The following is a 27,848-nucleotide window of genomic DNA, read 5'->3' on the forward strand; positions in this document are numbered from 1 at the left end:
GCACAATTGGTATGTGAAGCATTATGCTCACTGAAATCATTCACGAATTTGATTATAATTACAATAAGTATCTTGCGAGACTGGTCTCATGAATCTTTATATGTGAGATGGATAAACCCTACCGATATTTACAATAAAAAGTAATACTATTAGCATAAAAAGTAATATTTTTTCACGGATGATCCAAATAAGAGATTCGTCTCACAAAATACGACTCGTGAGATCGTCTCACACAAGTTTTTGCCTTATACTTAATGTTTTTCATAATATCTATATAGACCTCGAACAATTCCCTCAAATTCGAGTAATATTTCGATGATATGTATGATGTAATTCATAAACACATTTAATGACCATACTCAAATTCGAATTATTTGAAATTTCTAACAAATGAATTTCATCACACTAACTTATAAATTTTTTTCTCGAATTGTTCGAAAGAACAACAATTCAAGTTAAGAAGCCATATTTTTTTTTGAAAAAGGAGTTGATTAATCGTTCAAAACGAAACAAAAAATTCTGTGAAAAACTGTAACAGAAAATTTTCATGATTTTTGTTGACGAAAAATTTTTTATGATTTTACTTTAAAAAAGAAGAGTTCATGATTTTTTTCATCAAAATCCCAAAAAAAATTAAGATTAAAATTAAAATAAGCTAGGTAGTTAAACCCCACCCCCCAAGCTTCATTCCTCCGGTGTCAACAAAGACTCTTCGTTCTCCCTACCTCTCTCTAAATATATATATATAAACTATTATATGTCGCGCATATACATACGTCGATACATACAGCAAAAGCACTTGCACTAGCAATTCCGCAATTGGATTATTCCTACTCGATTTCAATTCCTAATCTTACATAAGCTTTTGTTTTTCACGCTCACATTTCAATCTTTCTTTTTCGGTTCCGAATTTCCTCTATCGGATCCTCAATTCAAGTTATATTGTGAAAAAAACCCTAGCTTTTGGGTTTTGTTGATTTGATCCTTGGCCTAAATCTTGAACTTCGAAGTTCAAATTCAGGGCTCATTGTCTGAACAGATTCGGAAATTTCTGGAGTTACGGTGTGTTACTTATCAGGTATTGTTTCGATTGGTTTCTTCCACTTGCTGAAAATTGGAAGTGTAATATTTTGTTAGTAATATTTTACGTGATCTTTTTTGATTGGCTCCGTTTAATTTATATGATAGTTTAAATGAGTGTAGATTTGCTAAGGAGTAGAGGTGGTGCAGTTTGCTTGTTTATGTTACGGATTCAAGTTTTTCTTGAACTCGTTCTTGGTGGGCGGTGGAGGGAGGGGGAGAGAGAGAGAATTAGTGGCTTTCCTTTTTGGTATTTATGTTTGAAGTGCTCCATGTTTCCGGGGGCAATCCGGAGTTCGGGCGGAGAAGTAGCATGAATTTACTTGATTTTCAGGTGGTTGATCTTTTTTGCATTAATGGATGTGTTTCGGTTAGAGGTAAATATAGTATTCTTTGTCATCCTAATAAATTCGTAGCGTAACTTCAAGTGGTTTTTTCCACTGATCAATACTGAAATATAGAAGCCTTGGTCTTATATGCATTTTAGATTCATTTTCTGTGATGTGTTTCATACCAGGGTAATCAGTTATGAAGTATTTAAATGCATTTTTTCAAGAAGGTTTTCCTTCGGACTTGGTGTAGCAAGCGGTTAGATAACGGATAGAAATTTAGAAAGCATTTGATGACATCGATCTGTTTATGGTGTCCCCATTTAGTCGGTCAATTTTTGTTTTTAAATCTGTTTTGGGTTAATAAGACAACTTTCTCGCATTTAATGAAACCTCTTTTTATAATTTTCTATTTTCTTCATCCCAAGGATATATAATTCAACGTTCCTCCAACACATTAGCTTCATATTATAATCACTCATCATGATATGAGACTCTTTAGACGTCTATGCTATAATTTTATGACCACGCGGCGGTCAAGTACTACGGGGAATTAATTTTTGTTTATATATTTTATATTAATACGAAACTTATATTTTTCTCGATATTTATGTTTGACGCACATGCTTTGTCTGCGCGTTCCATCAGCATTTTCCTTGGTATTTTCTTATAAGTTATGTCGTGACTTGCTCTGAAATATATTATGTTCTGAAGAAATTACAATCACAGATTGTGCAGCATATATTTTGTTGCAGCTCGATGCTGGTGGCAGCATGCAGATAATTGTTGCAAGAGATGCAAAGGTATCATTCTGGTAGCTGCACCAGTGCAGTTAATAGCAGTGCAATTAGTGGGATACAAGCAAGGGAAACATCCCGTGCTGATCCATCTGCAGTCCCTCCCAACTTTTCTCTGAATTCGAGGTAATTAATTCTATAATCGGCCATGCATCATGAATCTTCACGTACATGGATTTACGTATTGTGTAGTGGAGTCTCAGTTGACAATTGCTGAAAGTTGGATAAGCAACTGCATCATTGTTGTTTGTAGAGTTTATCTACCAGAAAATCTTTTCTATAGTAGATCAAAAACTCAATCGCACAAAACCCTTTTCGATCAGAATATTCAATTAAGAATCCGCACGAGAAACCATATATCGATGACAGAAAGTAAGAATACTGGAATTTACGTGGTTCGGCCACTACATTGGACCTACATCCACGGGAGGCTCTACTTTGAACAATGTCTTTGGATTACAAGTACAAGCACTCATACAAATTGACCCAGTTTCTCACTTTTTCTCCACAAGGAAAAACTCTCAGAAGTTCTGATGTGCTTCTTGAATCTTTAAGATGATAACAGTCCTTCGGTCACTCTGTATTGGACTCACTCTCTTCACCTTATGTATACTGAACTTGGTCCATGGAGTTGCTTCCCTCAGTAACCTATATAACCTGTGATGTGTCTCAACTGAGTGTTAAGCTTTAGCAGCCAATTTCCCTACTCTTTCTGCTTCCCAGTTGCCAACTGAGTTACTCTTGGCACGACCACACAGTCCACAGAGTTGGATTGACATTTTTTAATCCTTTCTTTCGAGTTTGTGAGGGGGTGGGCGTCGGGTCGGATGTCACGGGTTCGGGTAGTTCAAGTCGGATACTACCCGAACCCGAACTTTAATCGGTGCTACCCGATGGTTCGGGTACCCAAAATTTTCGGGTATTGTCGGGTACCCGATTTCGGTTACCCGAAATTTATGTCAAAAATTCTATTTTTTTCGGTTACCCTTGGATCTAAGGTAGCGATGAGGTGTTTGTCCGACTTAATCAAATGTACACTCACTTTTTGAGAAGAGGCGGCTGAGACGCAACAAAACATTGGGAGGGATTGACAGTAGAGTACTAGAATTAGGGATTTAGTTTTTTATTTATTCCTTATTTTAAAATATAAAACATCATATATATATATATATATTTCGGGTACCCGAATTTTTTTCAGATAGTAAATTACTATCTGAGACTAACCCGAAAATGGTTTTTCGGGTTTCTACCTGAAAATAAATTTGTGATAAATACCCGACTCGATCGGTTATTACCCGATCGGGTCGGATCGGGTACCCGATACCCGATCACAAACGCCCACCCCTATTTGTGACATTAGATCACATTGTTAAGCTGTTATGTCGAACATCTGGCAATTCGGTACCGATAATTCTTTTCTCATCGATGATGACAGGTTTCTATTTGATTCATTTAAAATTTATGTCATACAAATAATGAGTTTCTGATTCTTTAAATGTTTTCCCCTCCAAGAAAGTGGCATTTCTTTATCTTTTTGGTCCTTGAGCTTCTTAACACGTGTCTGGCAAAGCCTTATTACGCCTTAAGATTATTGTCAATTATTCCAGTATTGGGATATTGTGAAACCTGACAGAACACTTAAAAGTATATCCCAGAATTTATACACACCGCATGGTCATACTACCTAAAATACATAGACAATTGTTTGACATATTTCTTATGCAACGAACAAAGGCATCCCACGGCTGTTTGTCCTTCTCAATACTTTGGTACTTCATGTTTTACCTGGTACCCCATGTTGAATGGTGCTAAATTGTGTGAAGTAGAGACTAGAGAATGCTAAATATTTATGTATCAATGATCCAATTATGGAACATGGTTTTTTTTAAATATCAAGAAAAGTTTTTCGGTCATCGCCAGATTTGGAATGTTTGAGCTGCTGCATCCTCAGATTGTGACACGTGTTTATGCCTTTCTTTATTCTTATATTCCGGAAACATAGTTTTTTTTGTGCACATATGCTCAAGTTGACTATTAGTTTCCTATTTGTGTATGCTATTAAATGTTTGAAGGGCGCATTGTAGAATTTTGAGAATCCATGCACATGATAGGATTTGCACATCTTGAGTTGGTAAACAGTGGGTGTTAGATTAATTGACTTTGTTACTTTATTTAGAAAGTGAATGAAATTTTATTGTCCTTAATGCTATTTCTCCTTTTGATGGTTTGACTATCAGAGGCGTGCTTTACTTTTTTCATATTTACGATTAACAAGAATTACTCTTCATATTAAATATATTTCCATGTGTTCACAGATTCCCCTTGAATCCTTATATCCATCTTAATAGCTATTTTTAGTTTGAAAATGTTTCACCCGTTGTGTTCCTAAAATCTATGTGTATCCTTTAAAAAAATAAAAATCTTTGGATATCACCTTGTCTGAAATTGCAAAATCTGTCTTTTATACGTGGTAACTACTGTAGTTGCTGTGACTTGAGAAGGGTTGCACTTGCATAAAAGGGACAAGTTTCCCATGGTGGTGGGAATTTTTTCTTGTTGAAATTGGCCTCACCTTTATTTATAAAGTAGATGCTGCTATGGTTTTGCCTTTTCTTAGTGATGCGTGATCCTCTTGCATTTAAATGCATGCCAGCAGACTCTGGCATGTTTGGTATTGAAGCAGTTACCTGGTTAACTCACGCTTTCGTCTCTCTGTATCGTAAGTTTATGTCAAACAAATGTAATGGTGTTGATATGATGGTTTACCTGGTAGGGGTGGCATGTCAAAAGTCACATCTTAAGTTTGATAATTTTCTGTGTGAGTATTATCTGGTGAAGTCACGTTGTTCAATAATTTATTTCACCCTTGAATAAGATGTTTATGTTTTTTTTATAGGCGCTCATCACAGCTCGCACCGTACAGATTGAGGTGTGATAAAGAACAATTGAATTCACGGTAAGTTTCAAGTAACGTGGCTTCTTTTCAGTGATTCCTCACATTTTCCGATTTTGTATGGGCAAATATTTTTTTTGCTTCTTTTTTCTTGTTCTCTATATGTAACTGCTGAGTTAGAACATTAGAAAGACCATCATGCTTTGTTTTATCGTCCTCGTCCTGTTTTATATTCTGAGGATTGTTTCCAAGTTTGTGCACAATGTTTTGCTATTGTTGTTATCCTACTTAGACTTTATTTGATGTTTATAGGCTTGGGCCACCCGACTTCGATCCGCAATCTCCAAATTGTCCTGAGGAAGCACTTACCAGGGAGTATGTGCAATCAGGTTACAGAGAGACGGTTGAAGGACTTGATGTAATTTTTGCAACTCCTTTCTTCACATTAGGTTTCTCATTGCTTTTTCTTCATTTATCCTCATATCTAGTTTCTGTGGTTGAACTAAATCAGGAAGCCAGAGAAATTTCACTATCACAGGTTGCTGCTTTTACAAAGCCTATCATTCTCAAAAGCAAAGAGGTATGACATGAAAATACTAACAAGAAGAAATCCCTTATTGTTCGGTATATTCAATGACTTTACAAGCACACTTGTTATTTGCTTTCATCTGTAATCATGGTTGGATTGAACTGAGAAATCTAAATTTATATGCAGACCATTAGAAAATGTCACAGAGCCATCAACGAGTCTCGTGCTCAAAAGCGCAAGGTGTTTCACTTCTTCCCCACTCATCCTCAAAGTTGACAGAGAGATCTTTTTCCATTTCATTTCACACGATAATTTTACACGTATTTGCTTCTTGTGATCTGTGTAGGCTGGCCAAGTTTATGGTGTTCCACTTTCTGGTGCATTATTAACTAAATCTGGCATTTTCCCCGAGCAAAGATCATACGGGGAGGACTTCCGAAAGAAATGGATTGAGGTTTGTGTGCTCTATTTAATGTGTGAACTTGCTGCATGAATTGATATATTCATTATATTCTTATTCTGTCAAGTGTTCTCTGATTTTAGATGACACTGTTACGAACATGGATATTATTTTGGTTGAAAAGTATGAAAGCAAGTCTTTAATGAACAAACTTTTGCTAGCTTCACAACATTTGTGCAAATTATCTGTATGATTTGCGATTTACTTATATGACTGCGTTTATTCTATTCTGGTTAAATAACAAAATTGGATTCCCTTGAATTATTCGGTGCATCATGCATTGCTCTTGAATGGAAAGGTCCTATTGATTATTGAACTCTGTCATGACATCAAAATATGCTTTATAATATAGCATGACACTCAAGGCACCTAAAGGCAAAAAATGCTCTTGTAGTTAGTGCACAATGCTTCAATACGCGTTATAGCTTACCCCCTTGGCGCATATGATACGGAGATGTAATATACATTCCTAAAATTAGATTATGCTTGTGATGTTGATTTCTAGTTTTATGGGTGATGAATTTTCTTTTCTAGTTGCCATCATTATAAAATTGTTCATATATCTGGGGTTCAAATAATGATCATTAATAGTGATCCACAGTAGATATTAAAATTAAACACGAGACACTTCAAGTCTCCATCTGTTTTATTCTCTACTTGTTTAGATTAGCACATCATTCTATCTTAGTGTGTTGGTCAGTTAGCTATGTACTTATTTGTAGTTTTTTGTCTGGCGCATGATGTTAGACTTGCAAGTGATGGAGATTTGAGTAGGACTTTCTGGCAGACTTGGCCTCTTTTTCTAATAGTACTTATTGCTGATCATATATCACTGTGCATCAAATTACCTTGGGAGCTTCTTAAATGCTCATTATTGTACTGACTGGTTTGTTTCTCTATGCATATGTTTTTAGATGTTAAACCATGTTTGCATGTTGAAATTATATGATGATGCTGTTTTGTGTTTCTTTTCCACTGCCTAGTTATGCTTCATGTGATTTTGATTTTAGTGTTATCAAAATGTCCAGCAAAGCAGTTTTGATATAACATTTGAGCCCTTTGGCAGGGTTTGTCTCAACCACATAAAAGATTACGTGTGTTGGCTGACCATGTTCCTCATGGTTATAGAAAGAATTCACTTTTTGAAGTTCTTATTAGAAATAATGTTCCTTTACTGAGAGCAACATGGTTCATCAAAGTAACCTATCTTAATCAGGTATGGATCCTTTAATCAGGGAAAAAATAATTGCAAGATATTTCTTTTACTTAGTTGACTTTTACTACATTGAAAGATGGATTATGGTTTAATCATGAAGGTTCGTCCGGCCACTTCCAATAGCTCTTCAGGGTTGCATGACAAAATCCATTTGACACGTTCAGATCAATGGACAAAAGATGTTATCGAATATTTGCAGCTTCTCTTGGATGAATTTATTACAAGAAACAATTCTCATTCATCTTTAAACTTTCGTGATCGGTCGTCACAAATGGTTTATGCTGGGTCAGCACAGCAAATTTCATCAGTCATGGACGGCGGGGAACCTTCTCTCTACACAAAATGGTGGTACGTGGTTAGGATTATTCATTGGCATCACAATGAAGGACTGCTTGTCCCTTCTCTTATTATTGATTGGGTCCTCAATCAACTACAGGTATAGCTCCTTCCCTGTTTGTTTTCGATGTGTGGAAAATATTTGGCTTGTGTTGAATTTGTTTTCTTCTGGGTTTTAATGCGTTAAATCATGTTGCTGCAGGAAAAGGAATTGCTGTGTGTCCTGCAGTTGTTATTGCCCATAATATATGGTGTGATAGAAACAGTGGTTTTATCTCAGATTTATGTGCGCACTTTGGCGGGGATAGCTGTTCGTTTCATCCGAGAGCCTTCTCCTGGAGGTTCTGATCTTGTCGAGAATTCTCGGCGGGCATATACTCTTTCTGCTGTTGTTGAGATGCTTCGATATTTAATCTTAGCTGTACCCGATACTTTTGTTGCATTGCATTGTTTTCCTTTGCCAACGAGTGTGATAAGTCATATGGTAAATGATGGAAGTTATTTATCAAGAATAACCAAAGATACTGGGAAGCCGAGGGATGGGAAAAATGAAGTTGCTAGAGTTCATAAAGACAAAAATCCAGAAGTTCACGTGGAATCCTTTTCCTTTCATGGTATTGTATCATCTATTAAAAAACGTGCCGAGATCCTATCTAGAACTGCCAGACCACATCATCCTGGTCATAACGCGGCTAAAGCCTTGCAGCTATTGGACCAAGCTCTCATGCATGGAGATATTGGAGTTTCTTACAAGTTGCTCTTTGAAAATCTTTGGGATGGACCTGTTGCTGAAAGATGGCTTGCAGAAGTGAGCCCCTGTTTGCACATGTCACTGAAATATATTGAGACAGTGAATTCATCATTACTCTGTTCTGTCTTCTTCATTTGTGAGTGGGCAACTTGTGAATTTAGGGATTTTCGTACTGTTCCTCCTCATGGATTGAAATTCTCTGGTAAAAAAGACTTCTCTCAGATATTTTTGGCTGTGCGACTTCTAAAATTAAAGGCGAGTAATATTCAAAAATATCATTGCTGCGATCGGACTAGAAAAGATTTTTCAGGTAGTTTTGAGAGCCCTAGTCCTTTGCACGATGTTATTGTATGTTGGATTGATCAACATGAAGTACATAATGGAGAAGGTTTTAAGCGACTGCAACTTTTGATAAGAGAATGTATGGTGTCTGGTATCTTTAGCCCACCAGTATATGTCAGGCAGCTGATTGTAAGTGGAATAATGGATGGGAATGGTCCTATGACTGACCTGGAAAGACTTAAGAGACACCACAAAATCTTAAAGCAGTTGCCACCTCCCTATGTAATGGAAGTTTTGAAAGAAGCTCATATTGTTGAATCACCTGAAATTTTGGAGGCAATGAATGTGTACTCAAATGAACGCCGACTGGTACTTCAGAGGCTATCAGGATACAATAAAACTACAGCCGAGATAAACATTTCTGGAAAGAAAAGAAAGGATCGTTGTGGTTCTCAAGTTGGAAATGCCTCTTCATCTTCTATCGATCAATGGTGTTTAAAGGGAACATCCTATTCATCAACCACAAATGTTTACAATGATACTAAGCTAGAAGAATTAAAGGCTTCCATCTCTGCACTACTGCAATTTCCAACTTCATTCTTGACAGAAGCTGGAGTTGATGAATCTCAAGGTAGTCTGCAGAAGCCGGTTGGGGAAAATAGTAAATCAGATGTCACTGAAGAAATAGCCGGATGTGAAGAATGCAGGAGAGTGAAGAGACAAAAATTGAGCGAGGAACAGAGCTGGTACACACAGTCAAATTTAGCGGATGAAGAAGAATTATGGTGGGTTAGAAAGGGTATGAAATTTTCAGATACATATAAAGCAGAACCACCTCCCAAGCCTGTAAAGTTGGCATCAAGGGGTAGGCAGAAATCTGGCCGTAAAACTCAAAGTCTTTCACAATTAGCTGCTGCCCGAATTGAAGGTAGCCAGGGAGCATCCACGAGCCATGTGAGTGAAAGTAGGATAGGGTGCCCACACCATAGAACTGGTTTTGATGATGTGGCAAAATCAGTTAGTGGGACCGGAAAGCCACACTCTGTAGATGTTGTTTCAATAGGAAAACTGCTGAAGCAGATGCGATTTCTAGAGAAGAGGACAATGGCTGTATGGTTGATATCTTCTGTAAAGCAGCTTATAGAAGAGGCTGAAAAGACTACAACCAAGATTGGTCAATATGGTAGGACTTTTCAGGCTGCTGAAGAGCGATGCTCGACTCGATGGAGGCTTGGTGAAGATGAACTATCAGCAATTTTATACATCATGGATGTTTGTAATGAATTAGTTTCAGCAACAAGATTTCTCTTACGGTTGTTGCAAAAACTTCCTGGCAATACTAGTTTTACCACCCCAACTCACGGAAGAAATATCCTGATGCTTCCTAGAGCGGTGGAATACCATGCTTGTGAAGTGGGGGAGGCATTTCTTTTATCATCCATACGCAGGTTTCCATTGGATTTCTATGCTCTTTTTCTTCCTATTTTTAATTGCTCTATAAACATTTTATACTTTTTTAGAACTCTGTAGACCACGAATTAAAGTAAGCCAGAAAAACCTCTGTCGAGGGAGCATGTCCTTTTAAGTATTTGAAACCAAAAAATAGCCGGTCTTAATAATTCCTTGAAATTTTGAATGGCTAGCCTCACGACAAAACCATCACAGGTGTGTTGGAAATGGAGATGGAAGGAAGTTGAGAGAAAACAGCAACTAAATTTAAGAGGAAATCTGTTTGAATTGCAAAGTTGGAGGTATTGGTTGGTGTTTGCAATAATGCAACCCTACTTATACCTGAGCCTCAAATCCAGATTTTTTTCTTAAGTCCCAATGGAGGAAATTATGCTTCGTTTACTTGCTTTCCATTTCCCAGAAACCAAATCTAGTGTTTAAGAAGATTACAAAACTCCTATTTAAAATCTGGAGGAGTGAGAATGAAATAGTTGTTCAGGAAGGGTAGCCATGGTAATTTTTATGCTGGGAAAGAAGGGATACATACATCTTTTTCAACAGCAAGTTGTACAATATTTGGAATATGGGTTTTATCTTTTTATTTTTTGAATGTCCAATAAGATGTACTTATAAATCATGTGAAATGGTTATTTTATTCGATATTATTTCTACTCCTTCAAACAAATGTCTGTATTTTGTTTCTCATCCTTCGATCTACTTTTTAAAAATAAAGTCATTCTTCATTGTCTATGCGGTTATAGTCATCGATCTCCCTCCATCTCACTGAGTTATTTATTCCTTTGGTTCAGGTACGAGAATATAATTGTCGCGGCTGATCTTATACCTGAAACCTTGTCTGCCACAATGGATCGTTGTGCTTCTGTCTTGGCTTCTAATGGCCGGCTTTCTGGTTCACCAACTTTAGTTTATGCTCGTTATCTTTTGAGAAGGTATAGCAATGTAGGTAGTGTTGTTGAATGGGAGAAGACCTTCAAATCTTCTTGTGATAAAAGACTTGGTTCTGAACTTGAATCTGGAAGATCTTTGGAAGGGGACTTTGGCTTCCCCCTTGGAGTCCCCAACGGTGTGGAAGATCTTGATGATTATTTCCGGCAAAAGATAACTGGTGTTCGACTGTCTAGAGTTGGGTTGAGCATGAAAGAGATTGCACAAAGAATTGTAAATGAATCTTCTCACTACTTTTACAACAAAGATAGGAAGCCTTTTGGACCCGGGACAAACAAAAATCCTAGCGTGGAGAAGTGGGATGATGGCTATAAGATTGCTCAACAGTTAGTGATGGGGCTGATGGACTGCATGAGACAAACTGGTGGAGCTGCACAGGAAGGCGACCCTTCACTGGTGTCATCTGCTATTGCCGCAATTGTTAATAACGTTGGACAATCGATTGCTAGAATTCCTGATCTAGTGGCTAGCAATTATCACCTAAATGCTCCTTCCCCTTCCCCTTCTAGCCCACTACATGTTGCCCGACGGCTTTTACGTGTACATATCACATGCCTATGCATATTGAAGGAAGCACTCGGGGACCGCCAAAGCCGGGTCTTTGAGGTTGCTCTTGCTACAGAAGCTTCCTCAGTTCTCATGCAATCTTTTGCCCCTGGGAAAGCTCCTCGTAACCATGTTCAGCTGTCTCCTGATGCCCATGACTTTGATGCAAATTTAACCAACGAAAGTGCAAACCATTTTAATAAAGGGATTCTTGGAAGAACTGCGAGAACTACGGCTGCTGTTTCTGCACTCATTATTGGGGCAATTCTTCAAGGAGTCGCTAGCCTGGAGAGAATGGTTTCCCTTTTCAAATTGAAGGAAGGGTTGGATCTAATTCAGTTGGCTAGGAGTTTGAAATCCAATGCGAATGGAAATGCACGCTCGACGGGGGTTTTAAAGGTGGAAAATTTGATTGAAGTTTCTGTGAACTGGTTTAGGGTGCTTGTGGGGAACTGCAGAACTGTTTCAGATGGATTCATTGTTGAGCTCTTGGGTGAAGCCTCAATTGTAGCTCTTTCCAGAATGCAGCGGACGTTACCTGTGGACTTAGTTTTTCCTCCAGCCTTTTCCATATTTTCATTTGTCATATGGAGGCCCATCCTGGATGTTAGCATTGGAGTACGTGAAGATCTTCATCAGCTTTATCAATCCATGTTTGTCACAATGAGTGATGCCATAAAGCACCTGCCTTTTCGTGAGATATGTCTTAGGGACACTTGTGGGTTATATAATCTCATATCAGCGGATACCCTTGTCTCTGAATTTGTGTCCGTGCTAGAATCTATTGGTTCAGACATCAGTTTTAAAATTGCTGTCATGATCCCCCTCCGTTCAAGGCTTTTTCTGGATTCCCTCATAGATTGTAAAATGCCGCAGCCTGTAATTAAACTGGATGATGGGAATTGGATCTCTAGTCAAGGTGAGTTGAAAAAACTTTGTGCAGACAATGTGAAAAAGCTTATGGGCAAACTTATACATGTTTTGGATACCCTTCAACCTGCTAGATTTCATTGGCAGTGGGTTGAGCTCAGGCTTCTGCTAAATGAGCAGGCTATCAATGAAAAGTTGGAAAATGACATCCCCTTGACAGAGGCTATAAGATCTTTCTCGTCTGGTTCTGACAAACACGCTGCTTCTGAAAATGAAAGCAATTTTGTCCAAATCATCCTCACCAGGTTATTGGTCAGGCCTGATGCTGCGCCCTTGTTCTCCGAGGTTGTCCATCTTTTGGGGAAGTCACTGGAGGACTCCATGCTCTCACAGGCAAAATGGTTGTTGAGAGGCTGGGAAGTTCTCTATGGGAAAAAATCAATTAGACAGAAAGTAATAAATATTGCTGCTGAGCTGAAAGAGCCCTGTATGAAACCCCAGTTCTGGAAGCCATGGGGATGGTGCCCTCCTGATCCAAATCCAGTGATCAACAGAGCAGAAAAATGGAAATCTGAAGCTGGTGCCCTTGAAGAAGGAGAAGTGGTAGATGATGGATCTGACTTTAATCAGTTTGGAAAAGGACCTGGTATTTTGGATGTGGAAGGCTTTATTGTCAGTCAGCAGCACGTGACCGAGAGAGCTCTTATCAAACTAGTTCTCCCATGTTTGGATCAAGGCTCTGATGACTTGCGTAGTAATTTTGCTAGTGAAATGATCAAGCAGATGAGTAATATTGAACAACAAATAAATACAGTTACTCATGGCATTGGAAAGCAAGCTGCAGCACCCCTTCCTACAATAGGAAGTCCTGCAAATAAAAGTAGCACCAGGAAGAGTGGGAAAAGTGGCAGTCCTGGAATATCCAGACAATCGACTGGGTCAGCTGATACTGTTCCACCTTCTCCTGCGGCATTGCGAGCCTCCTTGACGTTGCGATTGCAGTTCCTTCTCAGATTATTGCCTCTTATTTGCGCTGACAGGTAATTTTAGTTTTTTTTTTGGTCGAAACTCGAAAAGAAAATAAAAATGTAACGAAGAAAGGAATGAACATAACCCAGGATTTATGTAGTTCGGTCATAAAGGCTCACGTCCACTATGCAATGCATAATGGATATGTTTGGCATGATGAAGTGGATGACCCTTGATTTTTCAATTTCCATTCTAAAACAATTGTTCCGTGGGTAGACGTTGAATTTGCTTGTATATTCAGCATAAATATAAATATGTTTTTCTTCCTTATTTGCGGCTAATTATCTAACCTGTTCCCAATGTTATTTTTTTAGGGAGCCTTCAGGACGTAATATGAGATATACCCTTGCTCCAGTGATTTTACGCCTCCTTGGAAGCAGGGTTGTGCATGAAGATGCCGGTCATTTTGTTAATCCTGCTTTTGTTTCATCTAAAAGAGATGTGGACTCTTTTATGGAGATTTCATCAACTGCTGCTGTACTTTTATCTGGGGATAGTTTATTTGATTGTTTACTGTTAGTGCTACATGTGCTACTGAGCAGCCATCAGCCAAGCTGGTTGAGGTTTAAGTCTGAATCCAAGCCTACTGAATGCAGTAAGGAGTATGCTGTTTTTGATCGTGAAGCGGCTCAAAGCATGCAGGTACTTATTATTTAACCTGCCAATTATTAGTGTGCTTTCTGATTTCCCTCCAGTTGTTAAAATATTGTGTTAAAAGTGCTAGGGAAGCAAGTGAATCGAGTGGAACTGATGGTACTTTTTTCTCATCATATTTGAGCTTGAAGCTCAGCCCGAATCCCAAAAAAGAGTTATTTAGGCTTGAACTTGGCTTGACTTAGATTTTTGGATTCGAGGTTGATTTGTTCCATCCATAATTATTGAGAAGTAAAACTTGAATCATTGCTCGTTCCATCTTAAGTATGCTATATATATTATTAATAATAATTAATAAATATATGAAAGCTGCAAGCTATTAGCAAAAATTGCTCTAAAAAATTCTGTTGACAAAAATATCATAAATGTCAGAGCTTGATTGAAGCTGAATAATTTCGAACACGAATGAAGTAAATTAGAGTCAGCTTGGTTCATTGGCATCACTGTTGAGGTCTACTATTTTCTTGTACTGCAAGCTTATATCTCCAGAGGTCAATATAGTTAATGGGTCGAATATTTATGTATTAAGAGTTAAAACTCATGTCATGAGACACTAAGCCTTCTTTATCATGTATTGATGCAGAATGACTTGGATCGCATGGAATTACCACAGACCATTCGGTGGCGCATTCAAACTGCCATGCCAATTCTTCATCCCTCTGTTCAGTGCTCAATCTCTTGCCAACCCCCGTCAGTTCCATCCGATGCCCTTGCTTTTCTACAGCCCAGCCATCCATTAACCATGTTAAATCGTAGTAATACAAGCCCGCCTCAGAGGAATACAGTCTTGCCAAGTCGTTCCACCCCAAATGTGAAATCCAATCTGCAGTCATTGCAGCAAGACCTTGAAATGGAGATTGACAGATGGATCCTGTTAGAGGACGGAGCTGGATCGAGCCAGCCTTCAGTCAGCTCTGCTGGAATTAGTGGCACTGATCATACTAACTTAAAGGCATCCAATTTGCTCAGGGGGGCAGTGAGAATGAGGAAAACAGATCTCACATATATTGGAACAGTAGATGAAGACAGCTGATTCAACTAAAATTCATTTTTGAATTGTTTTGTGACAAAGTTTCCCCAGGTCGCCGACTGAGAACCCCTCGTGTTTCATGCACATCTCCCGGCCATGACGCTCGGGGTGTGAGGGGTGTTGGGGCGTGGCATTGGCGGCCCACCCGGTTGCTGCTGCAAGGCTCCTTGTTAATTGGGGGGGTGGGTGGCGGAATCTGAGTTATTACATTATCCTGGATTTCCGGGGTATGGAATTTCAGGTACTGCTCATCAGTCATCACTAACCCTTTGTCTTTTACTATTCTGGACTGCGATTATTGCCACAATTCAGAGGTGGTTGTATATATATAGATAAGGGTTTTCCTTTCTTTGAGCTGAGTTTGATGTACCAGGTACAATTTGTAGCTTCTTCCATGCTCAGCTATATTTTGTTACCAATTAGTCTCTTAGTTATGAATTGTGGCTTCTTGATGATCGCAGTCTCTGTTTGGTTTGATGCTTTTGTTGGATATATATCTGAAAAATCTCGTAATTTTAGGGAGGCAAACAGGAATTTGACTTTTACACTGCAGTTATTTCTGCTGCTTCCTACCGGATGAGTTTAAATGTTAGCACGAAACGGAAGCAACAACCAAGAAATGGGAGAAAGTGGGAGGAAACCTTGTATTTTGCATCGTTTGTACAAATCTCCCTGGAGCAACGCGACATCGAATATGGCATAACTACTCATGCATGTAAAATGGCCACTCCACCTAAAGCGCATAAATGATCAACTAATAAGATCCTCTACATTTTTTGTTTTACGATTTGCCGTCATAAAAACGTACCTCTGAAGCCTTATGTAATGCTCACGTCCACACAGATCAAGTGCTTTTGGACCAATCATATCAACACCTAATCGATCCAAAATTGATTTCGTATGGTATTGTCAATACCGCAAAAAGAAAGAAAATTGTCTAAAAAATGAAAAAAATATAAACGTAGTTCACCTCCAAAGTAGTCCCATCTTTTTAAATTCTGCAGCGTGGGACTAAATTCTACTATATGATCACAGACAGATATTGGTCTAACTACTGGTTTAGTAGTTTCGAGATAATAAATTTTCAGAGGGCATTGGAGCAAACCATATCATTTTTGTAGGTGGACAAAATTAATATGGGAAATGTAATTTAGTCAAAAATAGTTATTATCTTTGAGATAATGTAGAATAATATATTCAAATATACTATATTTCTATATACATCAATAAAATAGAATAAGTTTTTTCTTTCCTACATTTATATTTTCTTAAAATTTTAATTCCACCTCTTAAAATTTATTTTTATTTCCATTACTGTCTTTTAAGGTTAGCCGTTATAGATTATAGTGCATAAAAATAAAATAAAATTTTGATCTTATGCACGTTTTTTTAACTGTTATCAATCTATTAATGGTCTCATTCCATTAAGTTACATTTTTTTATTTACTCATTTTTACTTGGGCGTGGATGTAATATCAGACACATAAGTAATGTATGTCATTACATCAGTATTTATTATTATATTTAAAAATAAAAAACTCTTATAAAACTGCCTCAGCGTTTATTTTTGTTCATAATATATATTATTTTTTATATTAATATATTATTATATTATTATAATTATGAATAAAATTAACTCGTTTTATTGAACATTAGAGACATTCTTGTACTTGTTCATTTAAAAAAAAAATCCATGCATAAACAAGTCACACAATTGGAAAGTTCCCACACGATTCTCGTGAATGGGTCCATCTAAGGCACGTGCAATTCGTGTAAGCCGCACGTCTGAGGATAAGGCACCAAACGCGTGCCAAGTCCTTTCACACGCTTCCCTCGTGCCAAACCCACCACCACCACGCCCTTTTCTCCTCCGCCGCGTCGCCGCCGTGGAACCCGCACATCTCTAGAAGGACTCATTGTTGCTTTCGAATTTCACAATCCTCACTCTTTAATCTCTTCCAGTTGTCTTAGTCAGAGCATTCCGCCGAGCTCGCCGCTTTCTTAACTTGCGGTAAGTTTACTCCACTGGATCTTGGTTTGGTTCCTCCGAGAGCGGTGTCGTTTAGATCTGAATCGTTAGCATGTGAAACGACATCAGAATGTTTTCTTCTAGTGTAATTGAGGTGTTTATTGCTCACAAAAGCTGAATTTTGTTTGTTGCTTAATGTTTAGTATGAGGTTAATTTGTTACAAAGAAAAACAGCAGGAGCAGCGATAGCTTTTACTGATTTTATTTATATGGAGTTGAAATGCTGTCAAGTGTCTTGTTTTGCTATCTGTTCTAATTTAAGAACAGATTTATAAATATATTCCGGAGAAAAACTGAGCTAGCATATCAATGTTTGATATTTCACTTTCCTTCAGTTCGCATTTCAGTGTAATAGTTCAAGATACGATTGAGCTTTTATTTATTTATCTACTCAAGCCATGTATTATTTCTTATGACAAACTCGATGTTTACTTTAGATATCTTGTTTCTGATAATTCTGAGCGACACAGCGGGGTTATTTGATCACAAACATACGCGTTTACCCTCCAGGGATATTATGCCATTAGCACACGGCAAATATGGTTCAAGCCATGGAACCTACTTTGGGGCGAACAATTCCTGTGTGATCCCTGTCTGCTGAAACAGAAGATAACCCCGTGACAAGGAAATTCTGTACAAAAACATTGCAGCAGAGATGCAGAGATTTTCAGCTAGCGAAGAAGATGACGATGAAATGGAAATGGATGTGAAAGAGGAAGATGAAGATGATGATTACGACGATGAAGAAGAGAAGAACATGGGTACACCCACGGTGGTTGGCGTTGATGTGGGCATTGTATCTATGAGTGGTAACAAAAGGTTTATGCAGCATCATCTATATCAAGATCAACCAACTCCTCAGGGAGGAGGGTCTCGAAGGTGTAGGCCACAGGAAGAGAAAGAGAGAACAAAGCTTCGAGAGCGACAACGCAGAGCAATCACAGCAAAGATTTTGGCTGGGCTTCGACGACATGGGAACTACAATCTTAGAGTTCGAGCTGACATTAATGATGTCATAGCTGCTTTGGCACGGGAAGCAGGTTGGGTAGTTCTTCCCGATGGAACCACCTTCCCTTCCAGGTCACAGGTATCTACTAATCTAGCCGTGCATAATCTTTCACATGTCCCTTGGTGAATTTTGAATTGTAAACATCAATATTACCCAGCCACTTATAGATCAGCATGTTGGTGATATCACTTGCATCCATTTGTCTGTGTATGATTATTTTTATGTGGGCACAATTAAATAATGATGATCGGACAATTTCAGTCTTCTCCCTTAACGTATGTGGTATTACATGATGTAGGTGCATCTCTGCTTTTTTCGCCCACGTTTTAACCTGATTAGAGTATTATAATGTTGTGGCCCCACATTACCATCCTCCCATGCCAAGAGCTGGGCATGTGTAACATATTGCATGGATATTTACTTTGAATGCAGCAGGCACATGCGCATTCATCCCTATCTCTCAATCACACAATTATTTGTGTCATTATCACCAGGTGGCAAGACCTACCGCTGCGCCAAGTGCCACAGTGACTTCATCCTCTACACATATGGCGGTGCAACATACTTCACCTCCTTCCTTGAGAGGCATTCCCCCTGACGATCAAAACACTGTCAGCCATGATGCATCTCACGGGAAAGGAGTTTTTTTTCCCACTTCATCTCCTTACAGTGTATCTCCAGTTGACAGATCGCAAACTTCAGCCATTATTGGAGATGGAGGAGAGATGAAGAATGATCCTTTCCTTGGAGGTCCCATAAATACAGTTGACAACAGGCAGGTCAGATTGTGGGCTTCCTGAAATCGAAATTATTTATTTCCTACTAGTTTTCTTCTTAGGCTCTGAAAATTTTCTCGCTTATGATCACATTCAATTTCAGAAGTAATCCTCGAAGGAAAAAGTAAGTTGTTCAATTTTCAAATCAAATGGTGTTAGTTACTTTCATGAATTTAATATATAAAGCAGGATGGCTTATTGGGATCTTACAACACCCAACACACACCCTCCCACCCACCCCACCCCACCCCACCCCACCCCACCATCTCTCTCCGATACTTCTGTAACGATTTTCCTGTTATAATTGTCTAGGTTGTCGACATACCCACAAAATTACAGGAGCGTGATTTTGCTGGCACTCCCCATATTCCAGTTTATGTCATGCTGCCAGTGAGTTCTCTGAGTCTACCAACATTATACTTCTGGATTTTTCAAGTTCTTGTTCTGCCTTCATACCTTTGGTGTAAATTTGTCTTTGTTTCTTTTTCCATCTGTAGTTTGTAATTTTTATGTATTCCAATTAATTGTGTCAGCTGGGTGTCATCAATATGAAGTGCGAGCTTGTTGATCCAGATGGTCTGGTGAAGCAACTTAAAGTCTTGAAGTCGATCAATGTGGATGGTGTTATGGTGGATTGTTGGTGGGGTGTAGTCGAAGCTCATGCACCCCAAGAATATAACTGGAATGGCTACAAGAGGTTGTTTCAAATTTTACAAGAGCTGAAAATGAAGTTACGAGTTAGTTCTCCTTTTCCTGACTACTTCACATTTAGCCATGAGATGATTTTTGTGGCATTCTTAGTTTCTTACCTTTGTGTGTCTCTATCGGATAGTAATGTAAGTCTTCATAGATGGTACAATCAGTTTGGTGGATTTTATATCTGATGGATGACATAATTCTATCGTTCTTCACTTTCAAGGGTCGATCTGAAAGAATATACTTCACGCTTTTATTATGTATGGATATGGATGATGAGTTTCCCCGATAGTTTTTGTATTTATTGGGCGGTCCCATCTACTTGTCTCTGTATAAATCACGTGATACCTGCATTGCTGCATTGATTAACTGATCCTGTGAATCAGAAAATAATTACTTTTCTAAGACAATTTTCCCGTGAATCAGAAAATGATGAATTTTATGCACAATTTTCCAGGAAAGATGATGAATTTTTATTCACAAACTTAATGGAATATTTTTGCAATTTGGATTGCTATAGAACTGTTGAAACAACCTGGGGTGATGATCAGTCATATATGATCTCATCCGGAAAGCATATTAGATGACTGAAAATTGTTCATGCTATCATGGTCACATCATGATAGCATCTTTCAGAAGAGGGGAACTGAAGTATGAACTTGTCGTTTTACATAATGGTTAATAATATTTTGGCTAAAACGGTGCTCCCAAAATATCTACATAGTCAATAATGTGATGGCTGCTGTAACAATGTGCTGTTATTTTGCAATGAAATGGTGACTGCTTGATGAATTGAGGGCATAATAGTATTACTTCTATTAGTTTCTTGTTGCTTTCATATTTTTCATTTGAACTTCTACAAAAAATATCATGTTTTTTTCCTTAAAATGAAAACAGGTTCTGATGGCTTTTCATGAATGTGGAGGGAATGTTGGGGATGATGTTTGTATTCCATTGCCTCACTGGGTGGCTGAAATTGGTCGAAGCAATCCAGACATATTTTTCACCGACAGATTGGGAAGGCGAAACACTGAGTGTCTTTCTTGGGGTATTGATAAGGAAAGAGTATTGAGAGGACGAACGGTTGTAGAGGTAACTAATTAACATATGCCAATGTCTGTGATCTCTCTATTTTTTTCATCGGAAAGTTTTAGAGCCTGAGAGGTTTGTTTCCTTCCTCTGCTCTTGTTCTTGATAACTTTACGCTGTTAGCAGTCTAGGAGAGCTGAAGTCATTATTAGTGACAAGTTCAAGATTTATCTTGTTTTTGTTTTTTGTTTTTACCGACTATTATCAAGAATCGGAGGTTTTTAATGCTTTGCTATTGATTTTTGGTGATCAGTGTAATCAAGAGCATAAAAATTTGTTTGTACTAGCTTGCTACTTCAGATGAAAAGATTGATGATTTGCTCCTAAAAGAAGATATTTGGCTTCCGGCTTTCCCATTTTGTTTAACTTTTTTCATTAGCTTTGAGGTTGCCATGTTCCTCTTCATAAAAATTCTCTTATTGAAAGTCACTCCTCAAGTTTGCCTCAATTTTATTTTATTTTTTCAATTTTATTTTATTTTTATGAAGTTTGAAAATTTATGTAGGTTTACTTTGATTTTATGAGAAGCTTTCGGGTTGAGTTTGATGAGTTTTTTGAGGATGGTATCATATCTATGATAGTTATTGGACTTGGTCCATGTGGAGAGCTGAGATACCCCTCTACTCCAGTGAAGCATGGTTGGAGATATCCTGGTATCGGCGAATTTCAGGTAATGTAAGATATACAATTTCATACAAAATGCGGCCTTCAGGATTTTAGGCCCCTTACGTACCTCATTTCTCTCTGTCTGTCTCTCTCTTCTATGACAAGACACTAGCTCATGTTCGCGTATGGACAGTTTTATTAAAGAATATTGCTTTTATCTTTTTTTTGTGCGTGGATGGGGCAGGTAAAATTTTAGAAAATGGTGCTACTGACCAAAAAATATTGCTTTGTTCTTTTTCTCCTTTTTGTGTAAACTTAGCCAATGCGATACCTGGCATTGTTACCCATTTTTTTCTTCATTTTCAGTGCTATGATCAGTATTTGTTGAAAAGCTTGCGGAAAGCAGCTGAACTAAGAGGACACTCTTTTTGGGCACGAGTGCCTGATAATACCGGTTTCTATAATTCACGGCCTCAAGAAACAGGCTTTTTCTGTGATTGTGGAGATTACGATGGCTATTATGGAAGGTTTTTCCTTAGTTGGTACTCTCAGGTTTTAGTTGACCATTGTGATCGAGTGCTTTCTCTGGCCAAATTAGCTTTTGAAGGAACCTGCATTGCTACAAAGGTGTGTGGGTCCAAAATTTCTTTCGGTAGTATTATTCAATCTTTCATCAGTATTACTTTATATACCACACTGACTTTAATTTTACTATCCCTCGTATAAAGAAGGTTTTTTATTAGATATATTATGTCTCTTTCAGTTCTTGGAAAATAGTTGGTGTAGTGCTCTTTTTTTGTGTCTTCATGCATTGGCTCAGTGAGGTCATATTTTATTTTCATTTCTTCACATTGTTTTGTCAATCATCGGACATTTTTATTATTTAGTTGCTGCATTTGTTTTATACTCTTTGCAATCATTGTTTCTGGAAGATTTTCTAAGTTTATTTTATGCATGTAATTTTGGAGTTGTTGATATGCATGACCAAAATGCATGGTTTAAATGACTTAAACCGAAGTTGATCGTGCAAGATATAATATGTTTTTTCTGTATTTTTATTTTTAAGTAGCTATCAGGTATTCATTGGTGGTACAAGACTGCTAGTCATGCTGCCTGAATTAACTGCTGGATTCTATAATTCATGCAATCGTGATGGCTATATTTCTGTTATGGCAACGCTAAAGAGGCATGGGGCCACTCTGTGCTTCATGCCTTCAGAAATTGGCGTGTATGATAATCATGTGAATTTCTCCGAGGCTTTGGCTGATCCTGAGGGTTTGGCTTGGCAAGTAAGTATTCCTGACTTGATATCATATTTTGAATCACATCCTACTCCTTGATTTTGCAACATAAAATCTTCATTGGATTACCCATTTTATTTTCTATGTTAGGAATATGCTATTATCATTTTTGAGTATGCATATATTTTTTGAAATCTCATGTAGTAACATCCGGTCACCAATTTAGGTGTTGAATGCCGCCTGGGATGGCTGCATACCAGTTGCCAGTCAGAATTCTCTTTCCTGCCACGACAGGGAAGGCTATAACTATTTATTGGAAAAGGCAAAGCCCATCAATGATCCAGATGGGAGGCATTTTTCTTCTTTTACTTATCTGAGGCTCAGTCAACTTCTTTTCGAGCCACAGAAATTCATTGAATTTGAACGATTTGTCAAGAGGATGCACGGTAATGTTACTACTACAATTTTTATACTCATGCTATTAGTTTGTGAATATTTTGACTTGATTAACACTTGACGTATTTGATAATTTGGTGAATAGCTTATGTTTGGACTTGGGGTGGGTATATGTTGGATTTGAACCTTTCCCTATGTCCCAGATCAAGATCTTTAGAACCTACACCTTCCTGATAGCTTAGTCTAAAAAACACTTAGAATATACATTTGACATTGATGTGTTGCACAAAAAAATTTCTGCACACACTCTATTTAGTGTTCGTATAAAATATGGAGTAATAATCGAGTATCTTTAGGAATACAGGAAAGTGGTAAAAAGTTGGATTAAAATTAATGATTGTGTTGAGAGATTGTGAAACCGGGAATAACGTATCTGGAGAAGAGAACGCAAATAAATTGACCGTGTTTGGTTTTATTTTGGGGATGGAAAATGAAGAAAATAAATGAAACCAAAAGATGGTCAAACTTTTTTTCAGGTTCTAACATATATGAAGTGTTATTCATCAAATCAGGTAATAATCAATGAAGAATTTAGACTACAACTGTCATATAACAAACTTAACAAGAGAAAATAAATATGATAGTTGCTATAATAGCCGGACGAGAACAAGCCGGATAGAGCTACCACCAAGTTACTGTAGCTATTCACAGCAATTCTACTTGCATCCTATATCATCGTGCCACCAAATGTCTCTCGTGGTATTGACATTCTTCTCATCTCTATTGCAGGAGAAGCTGTCCTCGAATATCAGACTAGTTCGGAAAGAAAAAACACCACATAGTATTTAATACGCTAATTAGGCAACACATGTGTAAAGAAAAACGAAACAATCATCATTTGTACTACTGATACTTCATCAGTGTCAATTGAGATAGGCCAACAGATTCACCTTATATCAGTGAAATTGTTGCTAATGTTATATTTCATGCATGGAGTAATGGAGCTTAAATTGTGCAGATTGGCTTAAAACTAGACATGCCATAATTGTAATATATTTTCTTTTCAGAATCGTGTTTGTTTCATCTTGGTAGATGGGCGATGCGATTCTATACGAAACATGAAAATTGTTTGTAGACATGAATGGTTCAACTATAAAACCATTCCTAATATATGTTTCATCTCGTTTTTCATGTGTATACCTTGTTAAATTAGGTATGCGCCTGTGGGTTTTGGCCGATATTGGAGAAGTGTCACACTAAAATATAGTCTTTTTAATGACATTGGCATAAAAGTATGATAAAATAAGAGCTTTCTTAAACTAAGAATTAGATGATATTTACCTATCTTGACCCCCTTGAATTTCAATAAGATTTCCCCATCAAATGTATTTTATGGGATCGATGCTTGGCAATTGGGACCCAAGCGTTTGTGATGAACTTTTGAGTTTTTTAAAAAGTTATAAAATTTTAATTTTATGTTTGATTTATCAATCAAGAATTCGAATAAGAGATTAATTTAAACATCCTGGGCAATATCTTGTAAAATGTAAATAAGGCATTTCAAAGTACAAAATTAAAATGCAATATAAAAATATATGGGAAGTATATTGAAAATTAATTGTTTTTTTTTTAAAAAAAAATTGTGACATTTATGTAAAACAATAAGATGAAACTCAAGTATTATTGTTCATTTAAAGATATTTCAATCGATTTTCACTAATAAAAATTAGGGATTTTGTTATCACATTTGTTTATTTGAAAAAAGAACAGAGTTTTCACCTGATTCAAAGGCAAAGCTAGCGAATGCATTCAAAAATAATAATAAAATAAAATAAATCAAAGTTAGTGCCACGTGGATTTCCTCTTTTATAAAACAGCCGAAAAACCTATAACACGATTGACAAACCCTACAAGCAGCTTCCGCCACTCCTCCGTAAATGTGCGATTTCTCAACCGCTCCGCCTGACTCTTTAGTTTTCCACCAGTTTAGCTTTCATTCAATTGCTCGTAGATTTGTAGAATTTGATTTTTCTTGCTGTCAACGTATTAATTTTTTGAAATTTTACCTGCGGGAAATTGATAGTTAATTGAGACTTCATCGTCGATTTAGACTCTGCATTATTAGTTTTTTCCTGGATTTAATTTCATTAAGTTGCTTCATATGTTATATATTACCAGATCTACGAGGTTTTATGATTTTATGTTATATTGAAGTACGCAGAAGTTTTTATCTTCCTGCGGTCCATTTTTGAGGAAAATATTTTGATTGTATTGGAATAATGAATAAAATGTTTATAAAGTTCATCACTCGATGCCTTTGCAAAAGCATGTCTTTATTTTGTTGTGGTATTTATTTATACCAATCCACATGGATCTGGGATTTCTCCAAAAATATGCAAATGAAATTGAATTTCTTGCAGATGGCTGCTTGTATATAGTATGCTTCAGATACTTCATTGAATAGTTGACATGCATATGTTGTGGTTTTGCTTGTACAAGCATGATCCTCGTGCTTTCCATGAAATTGGTTGATATGTATTTTGTGCGGGTAAATGTTTAAAAGTATTTTATAAAACACGGAAGCATGAAAATTTCTTTTCTTTTTAATCATGTTCCTGTTGAGAGAAACTATGAAATGCTTGATTTGCGGTTTATTTGGGTTGTAAAGAAATATTCAAGGCTGGTAAACAAGCTCTTGAATTTAAAAACCAGTATCTAGTGTGATTTTAAAGTGTGTTTGTTTTGATGATTTTTTTAATTATACACTGATCATAGTTATTAACATTTAGATATTTCCCTCTGATCCCCATGACGGAGTTGATACACAATACATTTCAATTGATTTAATGTTAATAAGCCTCCGAGATTTTTCTATGGGTTACACTCATTTTATCGATAATAATAACAATAATTACATTTTGGTTGACATGTCCTTTTGCTAATTGATAATGCCGTGGATGTGATTTAATGCTGTGGGTTTTATTCTTAAAATAGAATCGATTATATTCTATTAACACATTCGTGAATGCTGACCTCTTGTGCCATCTTTTGTTCAAAGCTATATTTTCTCATGCAAAATATGTTTCTTTAGCTTGTTTGGTCATTTTTGTGCAGTTCTAGGTAATGGCTCCCAAACAGCCTAATTCAGGACTCTTTGTGGGTTTGAACAAAGGGCATATAGTGACAAAGAAAGAGCTGGCACCTCGCCCTTCTGATAGAAAAGGGGTAACATTTCTCAGAGCTCTGTGGTGTTAATAGCTGATGTGTGCAATATGTTTACCTTTGTTCTGTTTTAATAATGAAACATGATGTTATTTAGCTTTGATTTATGTCTTGAGGATACGATAGTCATTGGCAATATGGAGAATCCATTGATATAGTTCATGTGTTTTTTTTGGCCCTTTTCGAATAGAAAACCAGTAAAAGAGTGCATTTTGTTAGAAGTCTCATTAGGGAAGTTGCTGGCTTTGCTCCCTATGAGAAGCGAATCACCGAGCTTCTCAAAGTTGGGAAAGACAAGCGGGCACTGAAAGTGGCTAAGAGAAAGTTGGGCACCCACAAGAGGGCAAAGAGGAAGCGTGAAGAGATGGCATCTGCTCTCCGGAAGATGAGGTGATTTGATTGTTACAGCTCTTATTTAATTCGATTTCGTCTTGGTCATCATGCTAATATCGTGCTTTTGGTCATATTAGGGCTGCTGGAGGTGGTGAGAAGAAGAGATAGCCTGTTGCTCTTGAATCTACTTGCACACATCTGTAGCCCAAAAAAAAAATTTGTTAGGGTGTTATTTAGTTTGTTTTGTTAAACTGAAGATTGCATGTTTTTTGTTGTGTCACTAATGCCTTCAAAATTTCATTCAAGTTTTGGATCATGGTCTCAGCCCATGGGTGTCGTTGGTATAAATGTTCTGTCCCAAAACTACATGATGAATCCTTGGTGAAACCCGAAACAAAATGATGAAGTTTGCATTTCTTTATGATGTTTAGAGGTGTTCAAAATATGGTTTAAACCGAAACAATTGTAAATCCAATTCGAAAATGGAACTAAATCGAATTTGTAAATTTGAATATGAATATAAATATTAAAATTGAATTTTAAATTCAGATATAAATGTTAAAATTTGAATTTTTATGGTTAGATTTTATATTATATTTGTTAAAAATTGAATCAATTGTCGAAATTTAGTTAAATCAATAAATTTATTTATATATGTATTTTATGGGATGATATTTAGTGAATTTAAAATATTTGTGTAAATTTTTATTTGATTGTTATTTATTTAATTTATTTAGATTTAGATTTTATATTTTAAAATTTTATTTAAAAAATTAACTAAAAATAATATATTATATTTTAATTATTAATTTTCCAAAAAACTGTGGAGATCAGATTACAATATAAGGACAATTTAAGGGAATTTAGGGGGAGAAATGAATTAATTCTTAAAAAAAAGCCTTAAGTTATAATAGTTTGTTTTTAAAATGTTCAAAAATGAATTGAAAACCAAAAATTAAATCGAGTTTGATTTTCTAATCATGCGAAAAAACTCAAAATAATTCATTTAAAAATCGATTAAACATTTTGTAAAATATTTAAAAGATATGCAATTTGAAATGATAAAAACTGTAGCAATAGTGAGTAAATGTTTATGGATGTTCAAGTATTAACAACTTCTATGTTGCACATTCTTGGAATGATCTACTAGAAAACTTTGATTTATACAACTACTTGTACGAATCCATTTCAACTTAAAATTTGTCCATTGTCAAATTGAAACTCACAGCACAAT

General features: G+C 36.8%; 3 protein-coding genes across 6 annotated transcripts; all 3 read left to right on the top strand.

The window, feature by feature from the left end:
• Positions 1 to 686: 686 nt before the first annotated feature.
• LOC142505176 (mediator of RNA polymerase II transcription subunit 12-like) lies at positions 687 to 15,672 on the top strand. Of its 3 annotated transcripts, none has more exons than XM_075618034.1 (13): positions 687 to 1,078; positions 2,139 to 2,332; positions 5,103 to 5,162; positions 5,412 to 5,517; positions 5,611 to 5,679; positions 5,815 to 5,868; positions 5,975 to 6,082; positions 7,155 to 7,304; positions 7,405 to 7,740; positions 7,843 to 10,121; positions 10,932 to 13,544; positions 13,848 to 14,175; positions 14,771 to 15,672. In XM_075618034.1, the coding sequence occupies exons 2-13, from the start codon at positions 2,205 to 2,207 to the stop codon at positions 15,218 to 15,220; spliced, it is 6,681 nt and encodes a 2,226-aa protein (XP_075474149.1). In that variant the 5' UTR covers positions 687 to 1,078; positions 2,139 to 2,204; the 3' UTR covers positions 15,221 to 15,672. The 3 variants fall into 3 exon arrangements, with proteins under 3 accessions (XP_075474149.1, XP_075474151.1, XP_075474150.1); XM_075618036.1 differs by having other exon boundaries at positions 2,148 to 2,332; XM_075618035.1 differs by having other exon boundaries at positions 2,165 to 2,332.
• Positions 15,673 to 16,934: 1,262 nt separating this feature from the next.
• Positions 16,935 to 24,018, top strand: LOC142504848 (beta-amylase 7-like). The gene is given in 12 exon segments (XM_075617693.1): positions 16,935 to 17,228; positions 17,684 to 18,333; positions 18,750 to 19,034; positions 19,344 to 19,421; positions 19,565 to 19,768; positions 20,625 to 20,819; positions 21,322 to 21,486; positions 21,789 to 22,049; positions 22,492 to 22,536; positions 22,538 to 22,711; positions 22,890 to 23,109; positions 23,849 to 24,018. Coding segments are annotated over 11 exon segments (2,112 nt in total). The 5' UTR covers positions 16,935 to 17,228; positions 17,684 to 17,901; the 3' UTR covers positions 23,902 to 24,018.
• An 861-nt stretch (positions 24,019 to 24,879) lies between these two features.
• Positions 24,880 to 26,930, top strand: LOC142505910 (large ribosomal subunit protein eL36y-like). 2 transcript variants are annotated; one of them, XM_075619052.1, is made up of 4 exons: positions 24,880 to 24,998; positions 26,174 to 26,284; positions 26,472 to 26,671; positions 26,752 to 26,930. In XM_075619052.1, exons 2-4 carry the CDS (start codon positions 26,183 to 26,185, stop codon positions 26,780 to 26,782), a joined length of 333 nt encoding a protein of 110 aa, XP_075475167.1. In that variant the 5' UTR covers positions 24,880 to 24,998; positions 26,174 to 26,182; the 3' UTR covers positions 26,783 to 26,930. The 2 variants fall into 2 exon arrangements, with proteins under 2 accessions (XP_075475167.1, XP_075475169.1); XM_075619054.1 differs by lacking the exon at positions 24,880 to 24,998 and adding an exon at positions 25,021 to 25,043.
• The last annotated feature ends 918 nt before the right edge of the window (positions 26,931 to 27,848 follow it).

This window comes from Primulina tabacum, chromosome 10 (assembly GCF_025594145.1).
Source record: "Primulina tabacum isolate GXHZ01 chromosome 10, ASM2559414v2, whole genome shotgun sequence".
Lineage (NCBI taxonomy): Eukaryota > Viridiplantae > Streptophyta > Magnoliopsida > Lamiales > Gesneriaceae > Primulina > Primulina tabacum.